Here is a 21,817-nt window from a genome sequence, read left to right on the forward strand (position 1 = left end):
CCCTTAATTGTTTAAAGTCGCAAATGCTAAAATATCTGATATGCTATATATAGACGGTATACTTTCTAAAATCAGCAATTGTGAATTTCAATAGAATCGCAATAGTTACATTGTTTCTGAAATTCTAAAAATCATAATTAAAGATGTGACTACATTGTGTTTTTTTCTTTGCCTTTTCATATGAATTAAAAATAGAATAATGCAAACCACTAAGCTTAGCTTATGTCTCTACATAAACTACAGTATCTACAGTAGCAATTAAGATCTTGAGGCATTTATTTTATGAAACTTGTGAGCATAGCAGTTTTATTAAGAATATATTTAGATAGAATAACTACATTTATTTGACTATTTGTACATTTTACATTTGTACATTCAACTAAAATAATACAATTTAGTATGGCTATCAAATACATCACTGATCAAAGGGCAGAACAGATCGATGTTTGAGAACATTATGTCAACTTAAAAATAAATAAAGAGATGTAGTACAAACCAAATGACCACAGGAGGGCGGTACGTCTACACCAACCGGAAGCAGATATCTGGATGACGTATAGCTTGGTGGACCAATAGCGACGCTTCCACGTCTTTTCGAATTGAAATCCAGAGCGGTTGTAGTTGACGGGAGTACTACGAAAGGTTTGTTTACATGTTTAACTTGTCTTGTTTGAAATATTGGTGATGGTTGAACATTATTTTTCTTACATCTATTACAGAAAATAACTCTCTTGTTATTCTACCGGAGTCGATGATCCGAAATGAGTGGCGCATTGTACTTTGCTTATATTAAACATGTCATGGGACGTCAAATAATTCAACTGGATATCTAATAACACGCCTATCATAAGGTTGATGCTTGTGAATTAACTTCTGCCACTGGGGTAGCTAAACGTCTAAGTGGGCTGCTTTATGTAGATAGCAAGACGCATTATTATAGAGTCAACAATCGTAAGCAGCATGTTGACAGTTTGATGGCTGCTTGCTTATCGTGTCACTAGTTTCGTAAGTTAACTAGCAAACAGTTACTGGATAACTACATAATTCAGAGTGTATGTTCTTTCTGTTTTTACAGGGAAATGCTATTTTTAAGTGTAGCTTTAAGCTTAGGTAATGATAGTAGTCCTGAGTATTACTAAGACAAAAAAGGGTTCACCCGTAGACAGTAAGACTGATCTCCATTCCACGCAGAAATGCAATGAGTTTGCAGAATTTTATACTGATAAAATTGAAGGCATCAGACACGCCATTAATATCTCAACTTCAAACAAAATGTTCGGACTACAACCCTGTTCAGGCAAAAGTAACGTGGCAATGATGACATGCTTTAATGTCATAGACTCTAGAACTCTTGTGGAAACATTGACAAAACTAAAGCCATCCACCTGTTGCCTTGATACTTTACCTACCAACCTCTATAAGAATCTTTTTGACTCCCTAGCAATAGACATATTGCAAATAGTTAACAAATCCTATCAGGCAATTTCCCAAAAGCCTTAAATTGCAGTTATTAAACCCCTTTTTAAAAAGCGGAGCCTAGATGCCTCTATTATTAACAACCACAGAACAATATCAAATCTACCCTTCATAAGTCAAATCGTTGAGAATGTTGTCCTCCAGCAACTTAATCACCTCTTGGCATCAACTGGTTGCTATGACACCTTCCAATCAGGGTTTCGACCCCTACACAGCCCCGAGACCGCCCTTATTAAAGTTGTAAGCGACATCCGTCTTAACACAGACTGTGGCAAAACCTCAATACTAATGCTACTAGACCTCAGTGCTGCATTCGACACTGTAGTGCAGACCATACAATACTTTTGGACAGGTTAGAAAACTGGGTGGGGCTTTCAGGCACAGTCTTAATTGATTTAAGTTTCGATCATGTTTCGATCATGGGACCCTCTTTATTCAACCTCTACATGCTCCCACTAGGGCAAATCATGCAAAATAACAATATTCACCATCATTGCTATGCCGATGACACGCAAATCTATGTTTCGCTATCACCAAATGACTATCGTCCCATAGATCCGCTGTGCCAGTGCATCGAGCAAGTCAAAGACTGGATGTGCCGAAATTTCCTTCAACTAAATGAGGACAAAACCGAGATAATTGTATTTGGCACTAAAACGGAAAGGCTTAAAGTAACCCAACACCTTCACTCTCTGTCCCTGAAAACCTCAATCAAAGCCAGAAATCTAGGGGTTATCATGGAATCGGATTAACATTTCGACAGTCAGATCAAATAAGTTACAAAATCTGCATATTATCACCTTTAAAAATGTAGCAAGACTTAGAGGGCTCATGTCAACCGAAGACTTACAAAAATCCTTTCATGCCTTTATCACTAGTAAGCTTGATTACTGCAATAGTCTCCTTACAGGTCTCCCAAAACAAACTCTGAGGAAGCTTCAGCTTGTTCAGAATGCTGCTGCTAGAGTTCTAACAAAGACCAAAAAAATTGGTCTCAATCAAAGAATCTAGGGGTTATCATGGAATCGGATTAACATTTTGACAGTCAGATCAAATAAGTTACAAAATCTGCATATTATCACCTTTAAAAATGTAGCAAGACTTAGAGGGCTCATGTCAACCGAAGACTTACAAAAATCCTTTCATGCCTTTATCACTAGTAAGCTTGATTACTGCAATAGTCTCCTTACAGGTCTCCCAAAACAAACTCTGAGGAAGCTTCAGCTTGTGCAGAATGCTGCTGCTAGAGTTCTAACAAAGACCAAAAAATTTGAACATATTACACCAATTCTTAAATCGTTACATTGGCTTCCTATAGGTCAGGGAATTGATTTTAATCATGTTGCTTACCTATAAATCCCTACATGGTTTAGGGCCAAAATATTTAACGGATATGATTCCACTACATAAGCCTTCTAGACCACTAAGATCTTCTGAGACCAATCTGTTAATTATCCCCAGAGTAAACACGAAACATGGGAAAGCAGGATTTAGTTACTATGCAACAAATAACTGGAATATACTCCCTGAGGATTTAAGACATGCCCCAACACTTACCACTTTTAAAACAAGACTGAAGACTTTTGTGTTTGCTTTAGCTTTCTGCTAAATCTTATACACATTGCACTTTCTAAAATGCTTTTTTAATTTTGCCTTTATTTTCTATCTATTTAAAAAAAAAAAATGCACGTTTTCTTGTCTATTAATAATTTTTTAATTAATTTTATTGTACGACAATGTTTGTGAAGCACTTTGAGTCTGCCTTGTGTATGACAAGTGCTAGATAAATAAAGTTGCCTTGCCTAATGTAACTGTTTTTCTTTTTTGTAGACGACGAGCCAGATTCGCTCAACCATCAAAAGATTCAACCCTCGTTAGAATGTCAGAATCAAGCGGGGTGGAGTTGGTGAGGATTATCTCTTGTTCTTCACATTGGTGTGTCTACTTTAACGTTGGTATGTATTTAAAGTGATTTTGTGTTTATATTTCCTCTCATTAGAAACCCCTCAGACCGGGGGTGCGTGCTCCTTTAAGAAGTCTGGAGAATGACCTTCAACAAATGCAATCAACTCCATCGTCTAAACCCCATTCCAGATTACCAGCCATTGGTGATGTTTCTGATACCACGGTTAGTCTTACATACCACTATACTGCATGTTTCTTTAATAACAGTCTTTCAAGTTTATCTAGCTATTTTAACTGGTTTTAACCCACCACTCAATCTAATCAACAGATGGATGACCCAAACCAACCAGGCAATAAAAAAAGCAACAGGTCCTTCAATCTTGTAGATGGGTGTTCCATACTTGATGCCTCTACTGCCTGCAGTGGCGACATAACCTTCAAATCGTTCGCCTGTATGGACGGTGATATTGAGATTTTGGATTACTCGGATGCAGCAGAAGAAAGCATTGTTCTACCAACACACCAGCCTTCTAAAAGTTGGATACACAGGGATCTGACCATCTCTGAAAGCATAATAATCAATGAATCGGGGAGCAAACATATTGACCATGCCTACGTTAACCCAGAGGAGGGCAATGGTGTGGTGATGAAACACGCTGTACTTGAGGAACAGGTCGATTCACTGACTGAACTTTCAAACTCAATCCCAAGCGAGGCATCCAAAAACATGAATGCCCAGCAAGAACCCACTCTGGTTAATGGGTGCAGAGAAGCTGAATGTGATATCACTTATAAGTCCTTTATCTGTGATGGGGGTGAAGTGGAGATTCTGGATGCCACCGCACATCCGTTGAATATGACAATCCCTTTACCCAAGGAAGAGCTTGAATACCAGCATCCCGGGGATGAGTTCATTATGAGCATTGTGGGAGAGGACTCTGGAGATCAAGATCACACCGAACATCCGTACAGTAGCAAAGAATGTGGATTTTCTTGCTCTATCGAACAAAGCCCTAAACTTAGAGATGGACCTACGGATATCACATTGAGATCTTTTGTCTGCACCGGAGGAGAGGTCGAGCTTTCAGACACCACTACAGTTGCAGAGCAGACAATTCCAGTACCTTCGGTTCAGCTCGGCATCGGCAATTATTTGGCCAAAGATGAAAGCATAATAAACCAAAGCGAATTGGCAGCCAATCAAATCATTGATCCATTTAAGGGCCATTTAGAGCACTGCTATTTTAATAATGACTTTCTCAACATTCCAAGTCCAAGCAGTGACCTTAAAGCACCCCAGGAGCCTCTTTCCAGCAGCGCTGAAGCTCCTCAGCTGGACGAGCATGACAGTGTAACTGATGGTGGCAAATCCACTGGGCCATTTGAATCCCTAAGAGATACAGCCGCTGATGTCAACTCTACAGAGGCCTTCATCCTGTTGGAGAAGCCTTTGCCTCTGTCGGAAGATCCTGCAGAGTTTAGCCCGACCTCCTACAACGACATTAGAGCCGTTAGCATTGTAGAGAGTCACGATCCAGACTCCCAGCATAAACAACCCTGTGCTTTGAAAAGGGATGAATCCATTGAAGCCGCACCTGCGAATGATGCTGTAATAACTGTTGCTAACATCCAGAAACTGCAAGATGTTTCCCAGACTGTCTTGTCCCCCGTTGAAGTGATTGCTGCCGGATACTGCTCTGATTTTCTGGCGGAAATTTCTCTCCTGGATAGGGAGAGTCTGGTTGAGAAGATGCCCTACGCGGTGCCCCTCATGGGGCCCTTAGAGAGCCCCATATCCCGGCCCCTCTTCAACTCCACTGCCCTACGCACCAGGTACCTCGCCACTCCCCGTGTCAGCCGGCACAGGGAGGTGCCAGAGCAATTATCGCCGGCCAGAGGCAGCGTGGTGGCGGCGGCGGCAGGGCCCGCGTCCCAGGAGTTGAGGGGTCTCCCGGACCCCCCCCTGATCCCCGACGGGTCCCTGCAGCAGCAGCTCCGCCAGATGGCTGAATACCTTATCTTGGCTTCGGGGAAGATGTCCACAGAGTATGCTCCTTTTGCCCTGGCCGCCATCGCTCCACCAGCGGTTGAGTCCCACAGCATCTGCGTGGGAACCTCTCCCGTGAAGTGGGTCGACCGCTGCTTCAACACGTCTGGAGAGTTTGTGAGGAAGAGGGAGATCTCTGTGGCGGACGGCTGCACCGCTACTGACCCTCTTCTGTGGAAGTGAGTTATTACCCCAAGGTTCTTCCGTTTTTTCGTCAGCTTTAATACATAATGACCGTATTACCATTACTTCATGCACGCATGTGGGCAGTTGATGGTGGTTGCTAGGGTGTTTCACTCTTAGTGAAAGCTTCTAGGTTGGATCTCCGAGTCAATAATCAATCATCGTTGCGAGCAAGTTTATCACATTGAGCCAAACCTGCTCCTTAATGACATGTTGGCTGTAAACCGTTGTCGATCAAATGTGTGTTCATTCCAAAAGGCCAGAAAAACAATTTTGCATTTTCTAGACAAGCATTGTACGTTGTACCTGAATACGAACGTTCTATGTCAAAAATAAATCTGTCCTAGAAAAAGGGGTTCTATGTTAAAAAACACAATTCTTCAAAGGGGATTAGTTGACGACATCAATCATTTCCAAGAGGTGAAATCGTGGAGCTAACCTCGGGGGTTCCCCATAGCTTACAATGTCTCCTTTCTCCGCCTGTCCCAGTGTGCCCCCAGGCAGTCTTGAAGGTCTGCCCAAGCAGGAGCTAGAGCAGAGGCTGAGGTCCCACATGATCAATGTGGAGGTCCTGTTGCAGCAACTGGACGCGTCCAGGGGACAGAAGAGCACCCCTGCTGGCCCTCCACCATCCCAGCTCAGGGACGTACTGGTGCAGACGGACCACACTGAACTCAACCAGGTAAGACCAGATATACCTCTGCACACGGGAACTTTAGGAAGTAGGGGTACAGCTAAAGGAGGTACAAGCAAAGAGCATGGGCCTCACCTTGACCTTCCAAGGAGGACCAAGATTATGTATTCTGAGGTTGCTGCCATATATCCTGCTTGTATATTCGCAATGGAACGTCTCCTCCTAAGTTTACCTTTTTAAGACTGGAGGAAGCATCATGTGGTAGTTCAGGTTCCTAGGTTCCACCCAATGTCCTAGGTTGTAACCCCTAGTCACTGTAAATGAAGTGTCTGCTAACTAGTAACGTAGTGTACTTTATTTAAACGTGTTTTTTTTCTGCTAGACCTCAACGTACAGAGACCTCTACATGACCGCTCTGGGTCGAATCCAGGAGCTGGAGATGGACCAGAGTTCTCTCCAGAGTCTGATCCAAGCAGTGGAGGAGACCAAGATCGCCGCGGTAACGTCCATTGAAATGACTATATTATTCTATCTTGTATTGTCTTCATTCTTAAAAGTATTGTAGCCCTGTTCTGTTCTCTCTGACATCCTTCTTGGAGACATAAAAGATACTTGCACCAAAATTGTTGAGTTTTTTTTTTTATAAATGATATATTTTTTCAACTTGGATCTTTCTAAACGTTAATTTTGATGAAACGTCTTTTTCAATATTTTCAAATGTTCACACCCACCCCGTAACCCACCTCCACGTCTGGTCTGGTTTGAGCTGCCCTCTCTAAGTGGTTCATTGTCCTCCGACAGGGTACGCTGAGTGCAGACACGGACACGGCCATCTCTACCATGAGGCAGATGGAGCAGGCTGTCAGGAAGGACCGCTGTGGTCTCCTAGCCCAGGTAGGCCCCCCCTCCGGCTCTCCCCTACTCTCCCCTGCATCGTATCACATGGTGCATGAATGAGCAGGGGCGCACAAAACGATATAACAACGTGTTATTGGTTGCCGATGCAATATTTATACAAGAAATGTAATTTGATATTAAGGTAGTGTTTGATTTTGTGTGTGGTTTAACCTAGAATTTGTAACTTTCTGGTTCAGGTTTTACCTGTCCGTCGGTGTTCGCCATTATTTTTAACTATTGTTTTTCTTATAGCAGGATTGTTTTTATATGATGTGAATCCACTATAGGTGAATACACTGTAGCCTCCTCTGTAGGACAGTACCCTTAATGTCTTTCACTAAGATTACGCTTCCTGGCTTATATTCTTTCTTAAAGATTCATCAAAAATAAATCCTCAGACACTGAACCCCAAACAAACACGTATCAAATGCGTAAATCTCTCATATTAAAATCTTTAATTCCCTCCCCTCCAGTATGGGCAGATGAAGGGTCTGTGTGGGAGGTTCATGGACAGCCAGGCCAGGCTGGCGCAGAAGGTACGAGATGCCCTGCAGGAGAGGGAGGACATGAGGAGACAGATGGACGAGGCCCTCAGCCACAAGGAAGCCGTAAGAAACGCTTTTCTTGTCCCTATTATTAAAGTTACGTCAGGGCTCCAGGACTCTGCCAGCTCTTCTTTTGGTATTCAGATAGATCTTTGCTTGCAGATATAAAAAGAGTTGGACCGTTGTCATTGGTCCGGGATTTGTATTCACTTAATTGGACATCAGTGGTCTTTGTACTTTTTCAGTGAAAATGGAGTCAACGTTGCAGACTATTTGTAAAACATGCATTATGTATAAAGCAATATTTTGTCTTATTAGAGAATCGTGAGCTTGACGGTTCACCTTTAAGGACAAACTGATGACGCTAACATGGTGTTTGGGGTGGTGTATCTATTGGCATTGACCGTACCAACTGATCAATCTAGAACAACTTGTGTGGCTTAGAATATCCAAATTAAACAAAATGTCTGAATGCAGACCCCAAGTGTGCGGCTTTCGGAAAGGTTTCTGCCTTCTTTACCTCTTTATGTATATCTTCTAAGCCTGGATACATCTTTATGTCTTGATTTTCATCTTCTAAGCCTGATTACACCCTTTTGTCTTGATATTCATCTTATAAACCTGGCTACATCTTTATGTTTTGATATTCTTCCTGTAAGCCTGATTCCATCTTCTTGGTACGTTTCCAGGCCTTCAGTGTGACGGAGCAGTTGCGGGCTCACTGTGCTCAGCAGATATCTGAGATGGAACAGAGTGTGGGCTGTCACCAAGAGCTCATGGAGGCCCTAAAAAAGACCTACCCAGAACAGGTAGACGAATGCACACCTGCAGACACGGGTACAGGCATTCATCGTGCCGTTACTCTTTCACCATCACCTGACTCAATCTGTTTGTGGCTGTTTGCAGGTGGCCTTAAACCACGCCTACGTGGAGACCCTCAGCAGCGCCTCCGGTCTGCTCTCGAGGACAACGAAGGAGCAGGCCAGCCTGGCGGAGGAGGTAGGGTGGGAGAGTGTCCAATACCTCCTTGGTTTTACTAGCTTTCTGGAGAACACTCGGCCTGATCTTGAAAAGTGCTTCATAATAAAATGAGAACTGTTGGGACTGAAACCTTCCTCGGATGAAGGGAGCAGGGTTTGAAGTTGCATGACGTCGGGAAGCTTGCTATTCATTACAAGTCGTCTACTTTTTGAGTACTGAATTTGTATGCCATGTATGTAAATATATCCACTGTAAGTCACAGCGGATAGAAGCGTCTTCTCAATGGTCGACTCGCTTTGAATACGGCAGCGATATCTAATTTGACTAAAGCCTTATAATACCGGATATACCCTGGTCATCGTCCCCTTGTCTTGCAGTTGGCCAGAGTGCGAAGCCTTCTGAAGAAGACGGTTCCTATGCTCTTGAAGCTGAATGAGAAGGCAGTGGACGCGCTGAGCGACCGGAACCAGCACCTGTTGGACAGAGACCAGGCCCTGGAGGAGATGCAGCAGGTACAGGCCTTTGTCAGGCCCACCTCCACTGCCTTGTTTCTTGTTCATGGGTCAAGTAATGGGATGTTGCTCTGAACAGATCCAAGGCCTTGAGTTAAGTTATGGGTGGTTGGTCTCAACAGATCCAAGGCCCTGTGTTAAGTTATGGGTGGTTGGTCTCAACAGATCCAAGACCCTGGGTTAAGTTATGGGTTGATGCTCTCAACAGATCCAGGGCCCTGGGTTAAGTTATGGGTTGATGCTCTCAACAGATCCAGGGCCCTGGGTTAAGTTATGGGTTGATGCTCTCAACAGATCCAGGGCTCTGGGTTAAATAATGGGTTGTTGGTCTCAGCAGATCCAGGGCCCATGTTTAGTAATGGGTTGTTGCTCTCAACAGATTCAGGAAGCGCTGCAGCAAGCTCATTTGGATCTCGAAGATGCCGACCAGCAGATTGGAGATCTGAAAATCCAGGCCACCATAATGAACTCAGGTGAGGTCTGAGCCCTAAACCCAGTTAGGGACCCCATACAGTATTTGACACTATATCATTGAACGTTAGCTAGGGCTGTGCACAGATACAATTTTGATTAGGTTGAGAACAACATATCATCTATATTGAAGCAAAAACATTTAGCATGAAAATAATGATGGTATTAGCAGCTCCAAGTGTACAAATCACCGGACACCCCCACCTATGACGTTACTATAGTTTTTTTTTTGTTATATTTGATCAACATCACACCTGGTGCTGAGAGGGAGCCCTCTTTAAAGGTGTGTCTGTGTGCCTCCAGAGCTGGGTGTGCTGCGGCAGAAGCTGAGTGAGGGGGAGGAGGAGCGCGCCTTGCTGGAAAGGAAGGTGTCAGAGCTCTCTGCCACCATCTCCTCCACCCTGGCCTCCTACACCTTTCTGGAGCAGTCCCTCATCTCGGAGAGCGCCATGTAAGATCCACCACCAATAGCACCTGATCTTTATCCTGACCTTACAGCAAGCCCTCGTCTGATTGGACAGGTCGGCCAACGTCAATACACACAACAGAGAATAAGTTTGACTAGTTTAAGAGCTAGTTTTGAAGGCGTTATGCATTATTCAATGGTTAGTAAAGGTTCACTCTAAGATAGGGTCGTGAAATAGTGGAATGCTTACAGCCTTAAATGTATTACTGATTTACATTAGCACTGGTATGTTGCTGCATCTGATGTGTATACAAGTCTACAATGTCTAATACGCAACGCCTGCTCAATCATGATGTATTGTCTGCTGAATGGCTAAATGGTCAAATGGACTAGAGTATGACGAGAGAATAATGTTGTACTACTAACCCGAACATTAACTGCTGAAGGATAAGGAGTTACATTTTATTTTACTGCTTCTTAGGTTACAGCAGTCCAGGAAAGACCAGCAGCAGGCCGTAGACCAGGCAGACCAGTAAGTAATACCAACGGCCTCTGACCTGTCTGGCCTACCTGTCTCTACCCTTATTCCAGATGGTCCCAAATGCCTTCATTTGCCAAGGTGTCTGCCGAAAAAACCCTAAATGTTCTCATAGATGGTGGGCCGACGTTATGTTTGTGTGTTTCCTCTCCCAGGCTGGAGGCGCTGCTCGGCCCGTCGGAGCAGCGGGTTGGTGAGCTGAGCCGGGCCCTGGCCCACAGCGAGCAGCAGCTGGGGCTGCTGCAGGCCCACTGCCAGACCCAGGCCCAGCAGCTCCAGCTGCTGGAGGACACCTGCACCCAGCTCTCCTCCGCCAGGGAGATGAACGAGGTGAGGCCCCTGGAGCTCTGGGTCAGACACACATTGGCTCCACCTGGGTTCTCTATACGTTAACTCCAAAATGGACATATTAATAGACGTTATATTCCGGCATTGCCGTGATACAGACGTTTTGGCAAACAATTATTTTAAGTAATTTTTGCACTTTTTAGGTTATATCTTCATTATTATGCATGTGACTTTATTATTAGTTGCATGCAAGAAATGTGATGTAAAAGCATTCCTTGTCATGTTTTAACGTTTAACAAGATGTACACACTCAAGACTCGGATGGTGTGTGGTGCTTCTCAGTTTCTGCAGATGGAGAACGAGGCGGTACGGGAGCAGACTGTGGAGATCGAAGAGCTGTACCAAGCCAGCCTGCAAGGCCTCCGGGAGAGGAACAACCAGTGTGAGGACCTGAAAGGGGCCGTCAGTCGACTTCAGTAAGCTTCACTTCCTTCAGTAACATTTTGGGTTCGGGGGAGCAACTAAAGTACAATCGATCTAACTGCAGAGACAGCAACATGCCTTCTTTAAATGATTCTGGTATCTAGCTCCAATCAGTGCCTTGTGTGCTCACCTGGTACCAATACTAACGTATGAATGCCAAAAATGAGTCTGCAGGGACCATTTTGGTCGATAACCACTTTGTGTGTGTGTCTGGTACAGGCTGGAGAAGGCCTCGGTCGAGGCCGACCTAGAGGCCACGAGGTCCAGGGCCTCCCACGCGCAGCAGAGCCTGGGAGAGCAGCTGGTCCAGGGGGTCACCTCCCTCACTGTGCAGCTCCACACGCTGAAGGGCCTGACCCACAGCCTCCACGTGGCTCTGGGAGAGCAGGTAACTCCACCACCATACAGTCCCAAGCACTGCTCGCTGATACCGGTGCCGTGTTCCAATATCCATACTATCCGTACTTACTAGCCTATGTTTGAGTACGTAGGGCGTTCCGATTCAGATCGGGCGAAAATAAGTGTACTGACAGGACCCGGATGGTGTAATCAAAACGGTCAAATCGCAAAGTGTGTGGTGATGTATACTTTTCGTACTCAACGGCAGCCATCTTAGCTACGTAGCGGAAGAGGGCGGAGCCAGGCTGAGCCGAAGTCTGCGCATTTTCCACATAGCCTGCATTAATAGAGTCATTTTGTAGTTTTTATAGCTTTTTATAGCTGCTAGGAGTAAAGAGTTCACCGTTCAAAGCGGGATCTTTATTGCGGGGGAGGAGCCGCGGCGGCAATCGTGATCGCAATTTACTGTTAGTGCACCACGGAGTATTCGATTTGGAACAACGCTGACATCTGAAAATTAGCGCACTTAGTGAGTGCGGATAGTGTACTTCGTTTAAGTGTACTCATGGAAGAATGGATATCGGATAACTGCACTATTCAGATAATGGGGGTGGGTAATGCAACAGACGGTACAATCAAAGTCCCTTTTCTTGATCAAACACGTAAGGAATATAACTAAAGATGCTTTACATGGAACAAAGACACAACCAAGCAAAGCAATTTAAAAGAGAGAGATAGGAGAGTGGGGGGGGATGTAAGCGCAACGGAATCGGTGGGGTTCCAGGGCCTTTGTGAAGCTGAAAAGGGTGTTTGTGTTCAGGTGAGCGCGCCAGAGGAGGGGGACGGCTGCAGCAGCAGCAGCACGGTCACCCAGGTCCAGGTGGTGGACCTCGGGGAGGTGTTGGGAGGGTTATAGGTTCTATGGAGAAAAGCATTCACCACATTGCCCAATATAAGCGTTCACCTTGAGGGTATGCCTCTGTCTCGCAGAACTCCGAGCCCGGTGCGGAGGCAGCTTCCCGAGCCACGACCCCGGGACCAGGCAGGAGCGCCTTCATCGACCGCATCATGGTGGCACTGGGCGCTGAGAAGGAGAAGCAGAAGGAGAAGCAGAAGGAGAAGGAGAAGGAGGAGGAGGATGAGGAGGAGGAGGAGGAGGAGGAGGAGGAACGAGGTCTGGGGGCGCTCGGGGGTGCTGTGGTCACATTGAATGTGTGTCGGGACAATTATATTGACTGCTATGATGTGTTTTGTTTGAAAAACGAACACAAAAAGTATGGTAAGGCCATAGAATTTAAGTAGAGATGTAGGCATGTAAACATAAGATCTACGTCACATAAATCCCATAAACTGGTTCAAATGCAGGGATATTGCCCATTGAATTGAAGCATGAAATATAGAGTAATCCGTCTCTCCTTCTCCTCTTCAGACAATCAGCCTGAGTTCGAAGGGTTGCTCAGCAAAACCAGCGCCTTCACACGCATCACGCCCGCCGTCACGCCCAAGAAGATCCCGAGGTTGGAGGTGGAGGTGGAGGAGGAGGAGACGGAGCTGGGGAGCTTCGGCTTGCCTGAGCTGCTGCTGGAGCTGTCCAGCACAGTCACTGAGCTGGCCTCCACCCTGGCCACCACACGGCAGCGTAAAGACGATCAGCTGGAGGAGATGCACTCCACCATGTAGGTCCTCCTCTCCTCTTTCACTCACTTGAAGTCTACATCGAGAAGTACGAGTGAGAATTAAATCGAACCATGCAATCAAAGCTAGAAGCTCCAAAAAAAGAAAGCGATCGTGCTGCACGATTGAAGCAAAATGTGGCCTTGCTTTCATAAGGCGTTGTTTGTCTTTATCTTGCTGCCCTGCTGGGTCTATTTAATGCCACGTCTGTTGTTCCAGCTGTGACCTGCAGAGGGAGCAGCAAGCTGCAGCCAGCAAACACCGTGACGAGGTGGTGCAGCTGACCAATCAGCTGAGCCGTCTCAGCGGTCAGGTGGAGAAGGGCCAACTGGCTCAGCAGCACGAAACTCAGGTACAGGTAGAACTAGTACAGTGATGAACCTGTTTGATAGGGTCAACGAGGCCCGAGAGACTCTCGATATACAAGGCCGAGAACCTTGTAAGAGACACAAACAGGTAACACAGGGAAACAAGTGACGCAAACAAGTGACAAGGCTGTAACACCAACTGGTAACACAAACAAGTCACAAAAGTACTGCAAATCAATAACACAAAAGCTCTTAAACCCCAGTGTCCTTTAGAAGCCCACATTGTAATTTGTATCATTATAACACCAAATATAATACATGATATACAGCATAGGGGCAGAATAGTCATTTTGGGTTCTATGTTTGACCACCTATGTCTGCATTACAACTGTAGGCATCCATGAGAAAGATGCCCTAACCCCTTAATGACCTGTATCTAAAAAGGAACAGGCTTCTATCCAAAGTGTAGCACATTAATAAAACCACCTATCCATCCACTACAATGTGTGCCTCCCGGGCCTTACCTTACCACTGTACCATATTATTTTGATACCGATGATATTTGAGTTCCTGGTGTATCATTAGCCACATGTGTTCTGGCTCCATTGACGGGGGACCAGGGATGAGGAGGGAGTTATTGCTATCAAACTCTGGTAGCCTTTCTGAAGCCCCACCTAGCCAGGGTTGACAGCTTCATGGCAGTGCCAACAGGCTTTCTTTGACCGGTCACTGATGCTTGGACACCAGGGGGCCCAGCATTTTAGGTGATGGTGGCTTTGCCAACTGTTTGTGAGCATAGTGGAAGACATGGCCTGCTAGGAAAGGTGGTTTTAATGAGTTATTTACAGTAAGGTGTGTGTGTGTGTGTGTGTGTGTGTGTGTGTGTGTGTGTGTGTGTGTGTGTGTGTGTGTGTGTGTGTGTGTGTGTGTGTGTGTGTGTGTGTGTGTGTGTGTGTGTGTGTATGTGTGTGTGTGTGTGTGTGTGTGTGTGTGTACTATATGAGATGAGGGCAACGGGGTTATAGACCATTAAACAGGGACTCGGCTATTCCCTTAGATCAAAACGTACATGGTTTAATTAAACAAATGGTCCGCTTTTGGGGCTTCCACGATTTGCACGGGTTTGCAAAATATATGCAAGGTGGAGATGGAATTAGTATGTGCAATGCGACACCATGCCAGTAGGAGGCGGCATTTCACCAGCTACAGGATAATAACCCGGGTGTGGAAGAGACGTACTTCTTAAAAGAGATGTATACTTCTTGGAGCTATGCAGTCGTAAGATTTAATTGTAAAATATTTATTTTGTTTGTTTGCTTAATATAAAATAATACGATTATTTTACGTTGCATTTGTATTATAAATTAAAGTTAATTTGAGTTTATTTATGCTTTTGTTTTGAAATTATTACTAGCCTATATAGAGGTAGACGGGCATAGGTAAGACAGGCACTGGGAAGGGTCATGGTTTTTTACCAGCTGTACGAGAGAGACAAAGGAGATGAGGCGGCCAGTTCCCACTGTTGCACATTTGTTTTGTTTGCTTGGAAGATCGGAAAATAAACCTTCAGAAACCCAAATTCACGATTGGACAGTTGACTCTGAAGATTCGTCCCCCTGGTGCCTCAGTGGCTATTTTGATTACGTTGCTTTGTTTGATTTCTTAATTTTCGAGTTATTGTTTTATTGAGGACAAATCGCCACTACAATACTTGACACTCTTTTGTGGAACTGTCATCAAGCAGTCATCTCTTCCGTCTCCCTTTCTCCGCTGACAGGAGTTACGTCACATGCTGCAGCAGTCGCAGGTGGAGTCGTGGGCCCTGAGGGACGAGCTGCGGAAAGGGGGCTCCGGATCTGACGGCACGCCACACTTCATGGAGCAGAAGATCCAGCTCCTCCAGGAGGTACCGTCTCCACCCATGCTTATATCGGTGGTCGACAGATACAGGCTTTATTTAGAAAAGCCAAACCATGACGTTCAGATCACTGGGATTTCTTTTGAAAGTCGAGGTTGAATGGGAATACAAGTTGATGTTAATATTCACAAGAAATTGGTCTATGCTCTTCTTTAATCTAATCTTCTCCTCTAACTGTGACCCCCAGGTGGAGAGGCTGAAGGGGGGTCTGATGCAGTCTGAGCAGGCCAGGACCAAGCTCCTGGAGAAGGCGAAAAGACACGTAAGGCCACGCGCTGTTTACCAGATGGTCTGAATCGCCTTCCAGCAAGACGGGCCTCTCCTTAAGGTGTATTGTTATAGCTTCATTGTGTTTTTCGTGTTTTTAATTTCCCCTAGAAAATGGTCTACCTAAAAAATGAGCAAAAGATGGAGGAAGAACTAGGAATGCTGGACAACATGGTGGAAACGGCTCGAAAGGTACCTGCACTTATTCATATAGATGTAGAGTCATCATCACATGATCATGAATCGTCCCATGCTAACAGAGGCCTGTGCTCCTTTGTCTCCACACAGACCTTGAAGTCCATCCCAGATGTGGTGCAGAACTATGAGGAGCTCGGAAAGCTTCAGGATTTAATCAGTTGATTTGTAATATTTATTGTATTTTGTTCACTTCTGTAGCCCTTTCCTTTCTTTTTCAGACCTGTTGGTATTGTTCTGTTTTGTATTAAAAGTTCTTTTCCTTTTTCTAAAAAATAACATGTTTATGTTTGATGTTTATGTGCATCTTTCGTGTTGGAGTATGGCTTTCCAAACTTTTTGTACAAGTTTAATAAATTGTTATCAACTTCGCCATGAGGGTTAAGGTTTATTTTTCATGAATACATTTAAATATGTGCCATACCCTAAGTAGAGACAAAGTATACAATGTGTAAACTAAATATTTTATTAAAATACTACTTAAAATACTAATAATTTGTGGTCTTAAAAAGAAAAAATACAATTAGTTAAAAGCAGTTTTAGCCCTACATAATCGTAATCATTTCTATAAGTGGTTGCAGGAATTGTCTTAATAAAAAATAAACGAAATACAGGCACTTATTAGGCCTTATTTTATTCCAAAACTTTTTTTTATATAAATGTTTGTCTTAAAGCCCCACCACTTTGACACTGACCATGAAGTTGTCACAATAAACCTAATCAACCTTTCTGCATTTATTATCCTTTCTTCCAAATTTGTAAGTGATATTTATCGTTATTTGGGAACCTCCCTGTAGCCTACTCGTGTTCTTTTCTTTAGACCGCACGGTACGGTAGGACCTTGGTTAATCTATTTCCTGAAGACCCACCTGGTCCTGCCATTTGTTTGATCAAAGCTCCTTTTCTAAACATTACAGACGTCATGGAAAAAAATTATATAAAATCACGATAAACTTGTCTCCGTTTGAAGGATAAACTAGAGTAGCCTACAAACTACAAGCGGTGTGATTCTATCACAGACAAAAACTTAACATTAGCCTACTCATTCTCAAACGCATCGTTCAAATATTTATAATGATAACATGCCTACTACATGCACATCAATTGTAATAGTTGCAAGTGAACAGGTTTTGTTGGTTGGTGGGTTTGCGCGGTGGCTATACAGGAGCAGCTCGTGAGTGCCGTGGAGATGTCTAGCCTTGATATGGAGCCGGCCAGTGACTGACGTCAGCGTGGTTTCAGGAGACTCTTGAAATGCGCCGGAGCAGAAACGGAGAGAGCGCAAACCAAAGTAAAACAAAGCCCAAAGTCCTAATATTTCCGAAGTTCTCTTCCTCCGTTAATCATTGTGCCTACTGCAAATTTCAAAAAGTAATTTAGACAAAACGATCCGAGTTAAAATGAACGCAATACAAATAAAAACATAAAATAACGAAAATAAAGTTGCATTATATTTATTTGTGCTTTACGAAATATTTTCAAGTGGGAGCATATAGCCGGTGCGTTTTTGAGTTAAAAGGTATGCAAAATTCGAAGCAAAAATAGTTTAATTCCGCATTTATATACAGCAATCTGCCGACCAAATACATGCACACGTAGGCCTATCGCTAACCTTGCTCAAAGCAACCCTTTATTGAAAAGTGGTAAGCATAATTTATACTACCATATTTCACTTCAATAAAACTATTAAAAATCGAATTCCACTCAACTAAAGGCCCATTGGACCTCTCCTTCGACAGTGCTTTAATTCCTCCTAGTCCCTCTGAAGGCCATTTTTAAAGTGGCTCTCATACAAATATCGTAAAAAATAGGCCTATTTTAACGTGTCATTATTTTTTCTATTTATCAACTTGGTCTGAAGACACAAAATAACAAAACACAACTACAGTTACAGTCCCGAAATGTCACATTCTTTTTTTTCTAAGGTTTTAAGTCCTTGATAATAACATCTATCTCCATTAAAGTCTTTTCCCATTGTTTGGGGGCCCAAAGTCTCAAATAGCCGACACAAACCTTTCCATGTTCCCCGGGTACGTGTGTCTTAGGTAGCCCCCGGTGTTAGCCATGGGTCCCTGGGCCCCGTTGTACTGGGAGAAGGAGCCCAGGTGTACCGGGGACACCCTGCCGTAATGGTCCATCGAGTCCATCGACCGCCCCACCATCCCGTACCCCTGTCCGTGCCCCTGTCCGTACGAGCTCTGGGCCCCGTGGGGGTGGTGGTGGTGGTGGTGGCTGGGGGGGCCGTGCGGCCCGGAGTAGGGGAACCCTACGTGGGCGGACCCCCGGGATGACGGCGCAACCCCTCCGCAGGTTTGGCCCTGGAAGCCGGGCATCCCGGTGCCGCAGGGGCCCGACGTCAAGTTCTGGGGCCCCTCGGGGCTGTACCCGCCCCGGACAGCCTGCTGCTGTTGCTGCTGCTGCTGCTGCTGCTGCTGCTGCTGCTGCTGCTGCATGACCTCCGGTCCGATCAGGGTGTTGATGCTGAACATGCGGGCCTGAGCCGGGCCGAACCCGGGGGGCGACGGGGAGGGGTAGTAGGCGGGGGGCAGCTGCTGGCCGTAGGTGGGGCTGACTGCCATGTTGGGGTAGAGGCCGTTCCCGTACGCGGCCGAGCGGGCGATCTGCACCGGCGGGAAGACGGACGCCGTCTCGTGGACGTACGGCGAGTAGGTGGTGAAGTCGCAGCGCTTGAACCTCTTGCGGCGGCGCAGGAAGCTGCCGCTCTCGAACATGTCCTCGGCGTTGGGGTCCAGCGCCCAGTAGTTGCCCTTGCCAGGCCGGCCGGGCTCCCGCGGGATCTTGATGAAGCAGTCGTTGAGCGTCAGGTTGTGGCGGATGGAGTTCTGCCACTTCTTGGAGTTGTCCTTGTAGAAGGGGAAGCGCTCCGTGATGAACTTGTAGATGCCGCCTAAAGTGAGCTTCCGGTCGGGCGAGTTGGCGATCGCCATGGAGATGAGGGCGATGTAGCTGTAGGGGGGCTTCCCGCGCTGCAGGGGCCTCTTCCTCCGCCGGCCCCCCCTGGGCTGGTCCTCGCCCTGGTCGGCGCCGCCGCCGTCCGGGGGCTGGGAGATCTCCCTGGGAGACTCCTTCTCGAGCTTCACCACCATGGGCATGGTCATGGAGGGTCCTCGACGCCTTCAGGAGGAAAACAACAACAGAAGGTTGGCTTTATAGTGGATAAAGTCATCAGAGGAAACAGCCGCTCTCCCCGCCAACCTTTCTTAGCTAAATACTTAGATGACAATTTTTTGTTACAGAGACCAGAAGTTGTAAACACAATATTTGTTGTTTGTTCACTTTGCAAATAACTCACCTGTCCTCGAGCACGAGATAATCAGCTCGAGTCGGTCGTCTTTCCCAAGCGACGGACGGATTATTCCTTGAGTAGGTCTGCGTGTGAGTGTGTGTGTGTTTGGGAGTTTGTGTGTGTGTGTGTGTGTGTGTGAGAGGAGTCGAGGTGACTCAATGTTCCTCGGCCAGGGTTTTGGTTGCGAGTGCGAGCCTCCTCTGGTAACCTGAAGACTCAGTCGTTGGCCGAGTGCTGCTGAGGGGCCACACCTCCACCTGAACGCATCACTAGCTCCTCACATACCTGCGCTCATAAGGATCTATTGAACCTGTGGATTCTATCTGTTGACGTTCAGAAAGTACGCTTTATTATGTGATGGGACGTGTTCCTTCTCTCTGTCAATTTTGCGTGTATATACTGTGTATGCATAATATTTATGCAATGTAATTATCTAAGTACAGGTACTAGACACTCCTACCTCGCAATGGTTTGAAAAGGAATTATGTATATTACCTAAAACATACCCGTGCTTTTTTGTTTTTAGGTCAGGATTATATAATTAAGCCTTGGTCATGCAATCTTGTTTTGGTCAAACTCCAAAAGACACACAACTTTATGTTACTATTCAAATCCTCTTCTTAAACAGACCTCCGTTTATTTAAAAACCTCCAAAATGGGCCTTGCTGTTTTGTTGTTTAACACTATAAGACCTCTTTAGCGGTAATGTAACCTAGATATTGTTATTGTTCCTTTTTTCCTTGTTTGTTTTGCACCAGTAGATGGCCCAGCCAGCTGCAGTAGCCAATGTAAATATCCAGACAAAGACTATCGTTATGCAAAGCCTTGGTCATCATCATTATCATCTCTCCACGCCGCCAGATACATTACATTCTTAGTGGTCAATTTATTTATTTTTCTGACATAGTTTTGCCTAAATCTATTTATGTTTGTATATTTCTAAGTAATGTTGCTCATTTATTATGAAAGTTGTAGTTTATGCTTAAAAATTCAAACTAACAGTTCATACTTAAATGCAACATCTTCCATTCTTGCAGTAGGCTTCAAACCTAAAGGCAGACATTAGGCTTTGACCCAAACCAACACGTGCTGCAAATGCTGAAGGACTCTCTTACCCTCTCTGAAGAGGCCTTCAGCAGGAAGCACCAGCTCTCTGTTAACCTCCAGGAGAGACCCGGACTCCAACCGTCCTAAGCTCTTAAACAAACAGACAGAGAGAGCTGAACATGGCCGGCATGCTTACAGCGCTCAACACTCCGCCGGGTGTCAGAGTTAATGCAAGCTGAGGGAGGGAGGGAGCCGTAGAGACGAGGGTTTGGTCCCTCAGACAACAACCCCGATGAAAGCTTCACTCGCGCGGGGATGTTTGGAGCAGGGCTGGGTCCCTCCGAGGGCCTCGCCAATGACCGCTGTCAGCACCGGGGTGGAGCCCGCCCCGCCCTTCCCCCTGGATCTCCCCGTGTTTCCACAGCGCTCTGGAATTCTCCCCTGGGTGAACCAAGAGTGGAGCTAGCCTTGTGTGAGGGTTTATTTAATGCATGTGTTTCCAAGAACAAGCCCGCGTTCAGTTTACATATCTCATCGATCTTGAAGGTTCAATGTGAGCCTTTGGAAGTTCCTAACCCCTAACCTTGACCCCCAAACCAATACCCTGGGCCTTCGCTAACTTGAGGCCTTACCAAAAACTCCAACCCTATCCCGACACTTAAACCCTAGTTTTATTCAATTTGATTCTATATGAATGGGTTCTGTGCCAGCCTTTGCTCGGTTCCCCATACCGCGGTTGTTCCAGGAGGTCTGGGTTCCTCGAAAGACATGCAGGTTAAGGAAGAACACAGTTAATCAATACAGTTCATGCTCAGCAAGCCCAGCAAAATAATACAACCAATATTGTTACAATAGGGTTACATTGATTTATCATTCATTAATATTAGTTAATGCAGTAATAATAATTGACTAATAATTAACTAGCAGCTAATTAACATTTAACTTTCAGTAACACCATTACTTAAAGGTAATGGTGTTCATGCTAACTAAGCATTGCATTTCGAAATGATTTAATAGCTGTATTTAACCCTTAAGTATATTTAGGGTCAAGGTACCCTAACCATAACCCACTTACCAATGCTAATGCTGTATAATAATGCTTATTACAGCATTAACTCATGTTAAGTATTACCAACATAATAACTTATTTTCCCTTATTTCACTGAATGACGGATTAATATGGTTCTCCTAAAATCTCTGAAGACTTTGAGCACAATATTGCACTTTAAAAAAAATTCATATGGAAGCTGAGACATTTGGCCTGAATATGGTCGAAAGCCAGGTCCATTTATTTGATGGGTCATGATGACAGGCATGATAGACATGTCATTTGCTCTGGACCTCACCCAGCGCTGAAGATTGCATGCTCGGTGGTCATGAACAATTAGACATGACC

The 21,817-nt window shown here is 45.1% G+C and overlaps 2 protein-coding genes across 3 annotated transcripts; one reads left to right on the plus strand and one right to left on the minus strand.

The window, feature by feature from the left end:
• The first annotated feature begins 2 nt into the window (after positions 1 to 2).
• On the plus strand, positions 3 to 16,845 carry spag5 (sperm associated antigen 5). Of its 2 annotated transcripts, none has more exons than XM_056586247.1 (24): positions 3 to 642; positions 3,307 to 3,382; positions 3,476 to 3,604; positions 3,710 to 5,607; positions 6,101 to 6,293; positions 6,628 to 6,744; positions 7,047 to 7,139; positions 7,616 to 7,750; positions 8,377 to 8,496; positions 8,594 to 8,686; positions 9,046 to 9,180; positions 9,560 to 9,653; positions 9,955 to 10,102; positions 10,539 to 10,589; positions 10,751 to 10,925; positions 11,226 to 11,359; positions 11,586 to 11,754; positions 12,696 to 12,879; positions 13,135 to 13,381; positions 13,599 to 13,731; positions 15,465 to 15,593; positions 15,793 to 15,867; positions 15,984 to 16,064; positions 16,161 to 16,845. In XM_056586247.1, the coding sequence occupies exons 2-24, from the start codon at positions 3,356 to 3,358 to the stop codon at positions 16,230 to 16,232; spliced, it is 4,632 nt and encodes a 1,543-aa protein (XP_056442222.1). In that variant the 5' UTR covers positions 3 to 642; positions 3,307 to 3,355; the 3' UTR covers positions 16,233 to 16,845. The 2 variants fall into 2 exon arrangements, with proteins under 2 accessions (XP_056442222.1, XP_056442224.1); XM_056586249.1 differs by having other exon boundaries at positions 3,319 to 3,382.
• Positions 15,145 to 20,728, minus strand: foxe1 (forkhead box E1). The gene is made up of 2 exons (XM_056586254.1): positions 19,381 to 20,728; positions 15,145 to 19,202 (listed from the first exon to the last, which is right to left on the minus strand). The coding sequence occupies exon 2, from the start codon at positions 19,184 to 19,186 to the stop codon at positions 18,062 to 18,064; it is 1,125 nt and encodes a 374-aa protein (XP_056442229.1). The 5' UTR covers positions 19,187 to 19,202; positions 19,381 to 20,728; the 3' UTR covers positions 15,145 to 18,061.
• Positions 20,729 to 21,817: the final 1,089 nt, after the last annotated feature.

This window comes from Gadus chalcogrammus, chromosome 3 (genome assembly GCF_026213295.1).
Source record: "Gadus chalcogrammus isolate NIFS_2021 chromosome 3, NIFS_Gcha_1.0, whole genome shotgun sequence".
Lineage (NCBI taxonomy): Eukaryota > Metazoa > Chordata > Actinopteri > Gadiformes > Gadidae > Gadus > Gadus chalcogrammus.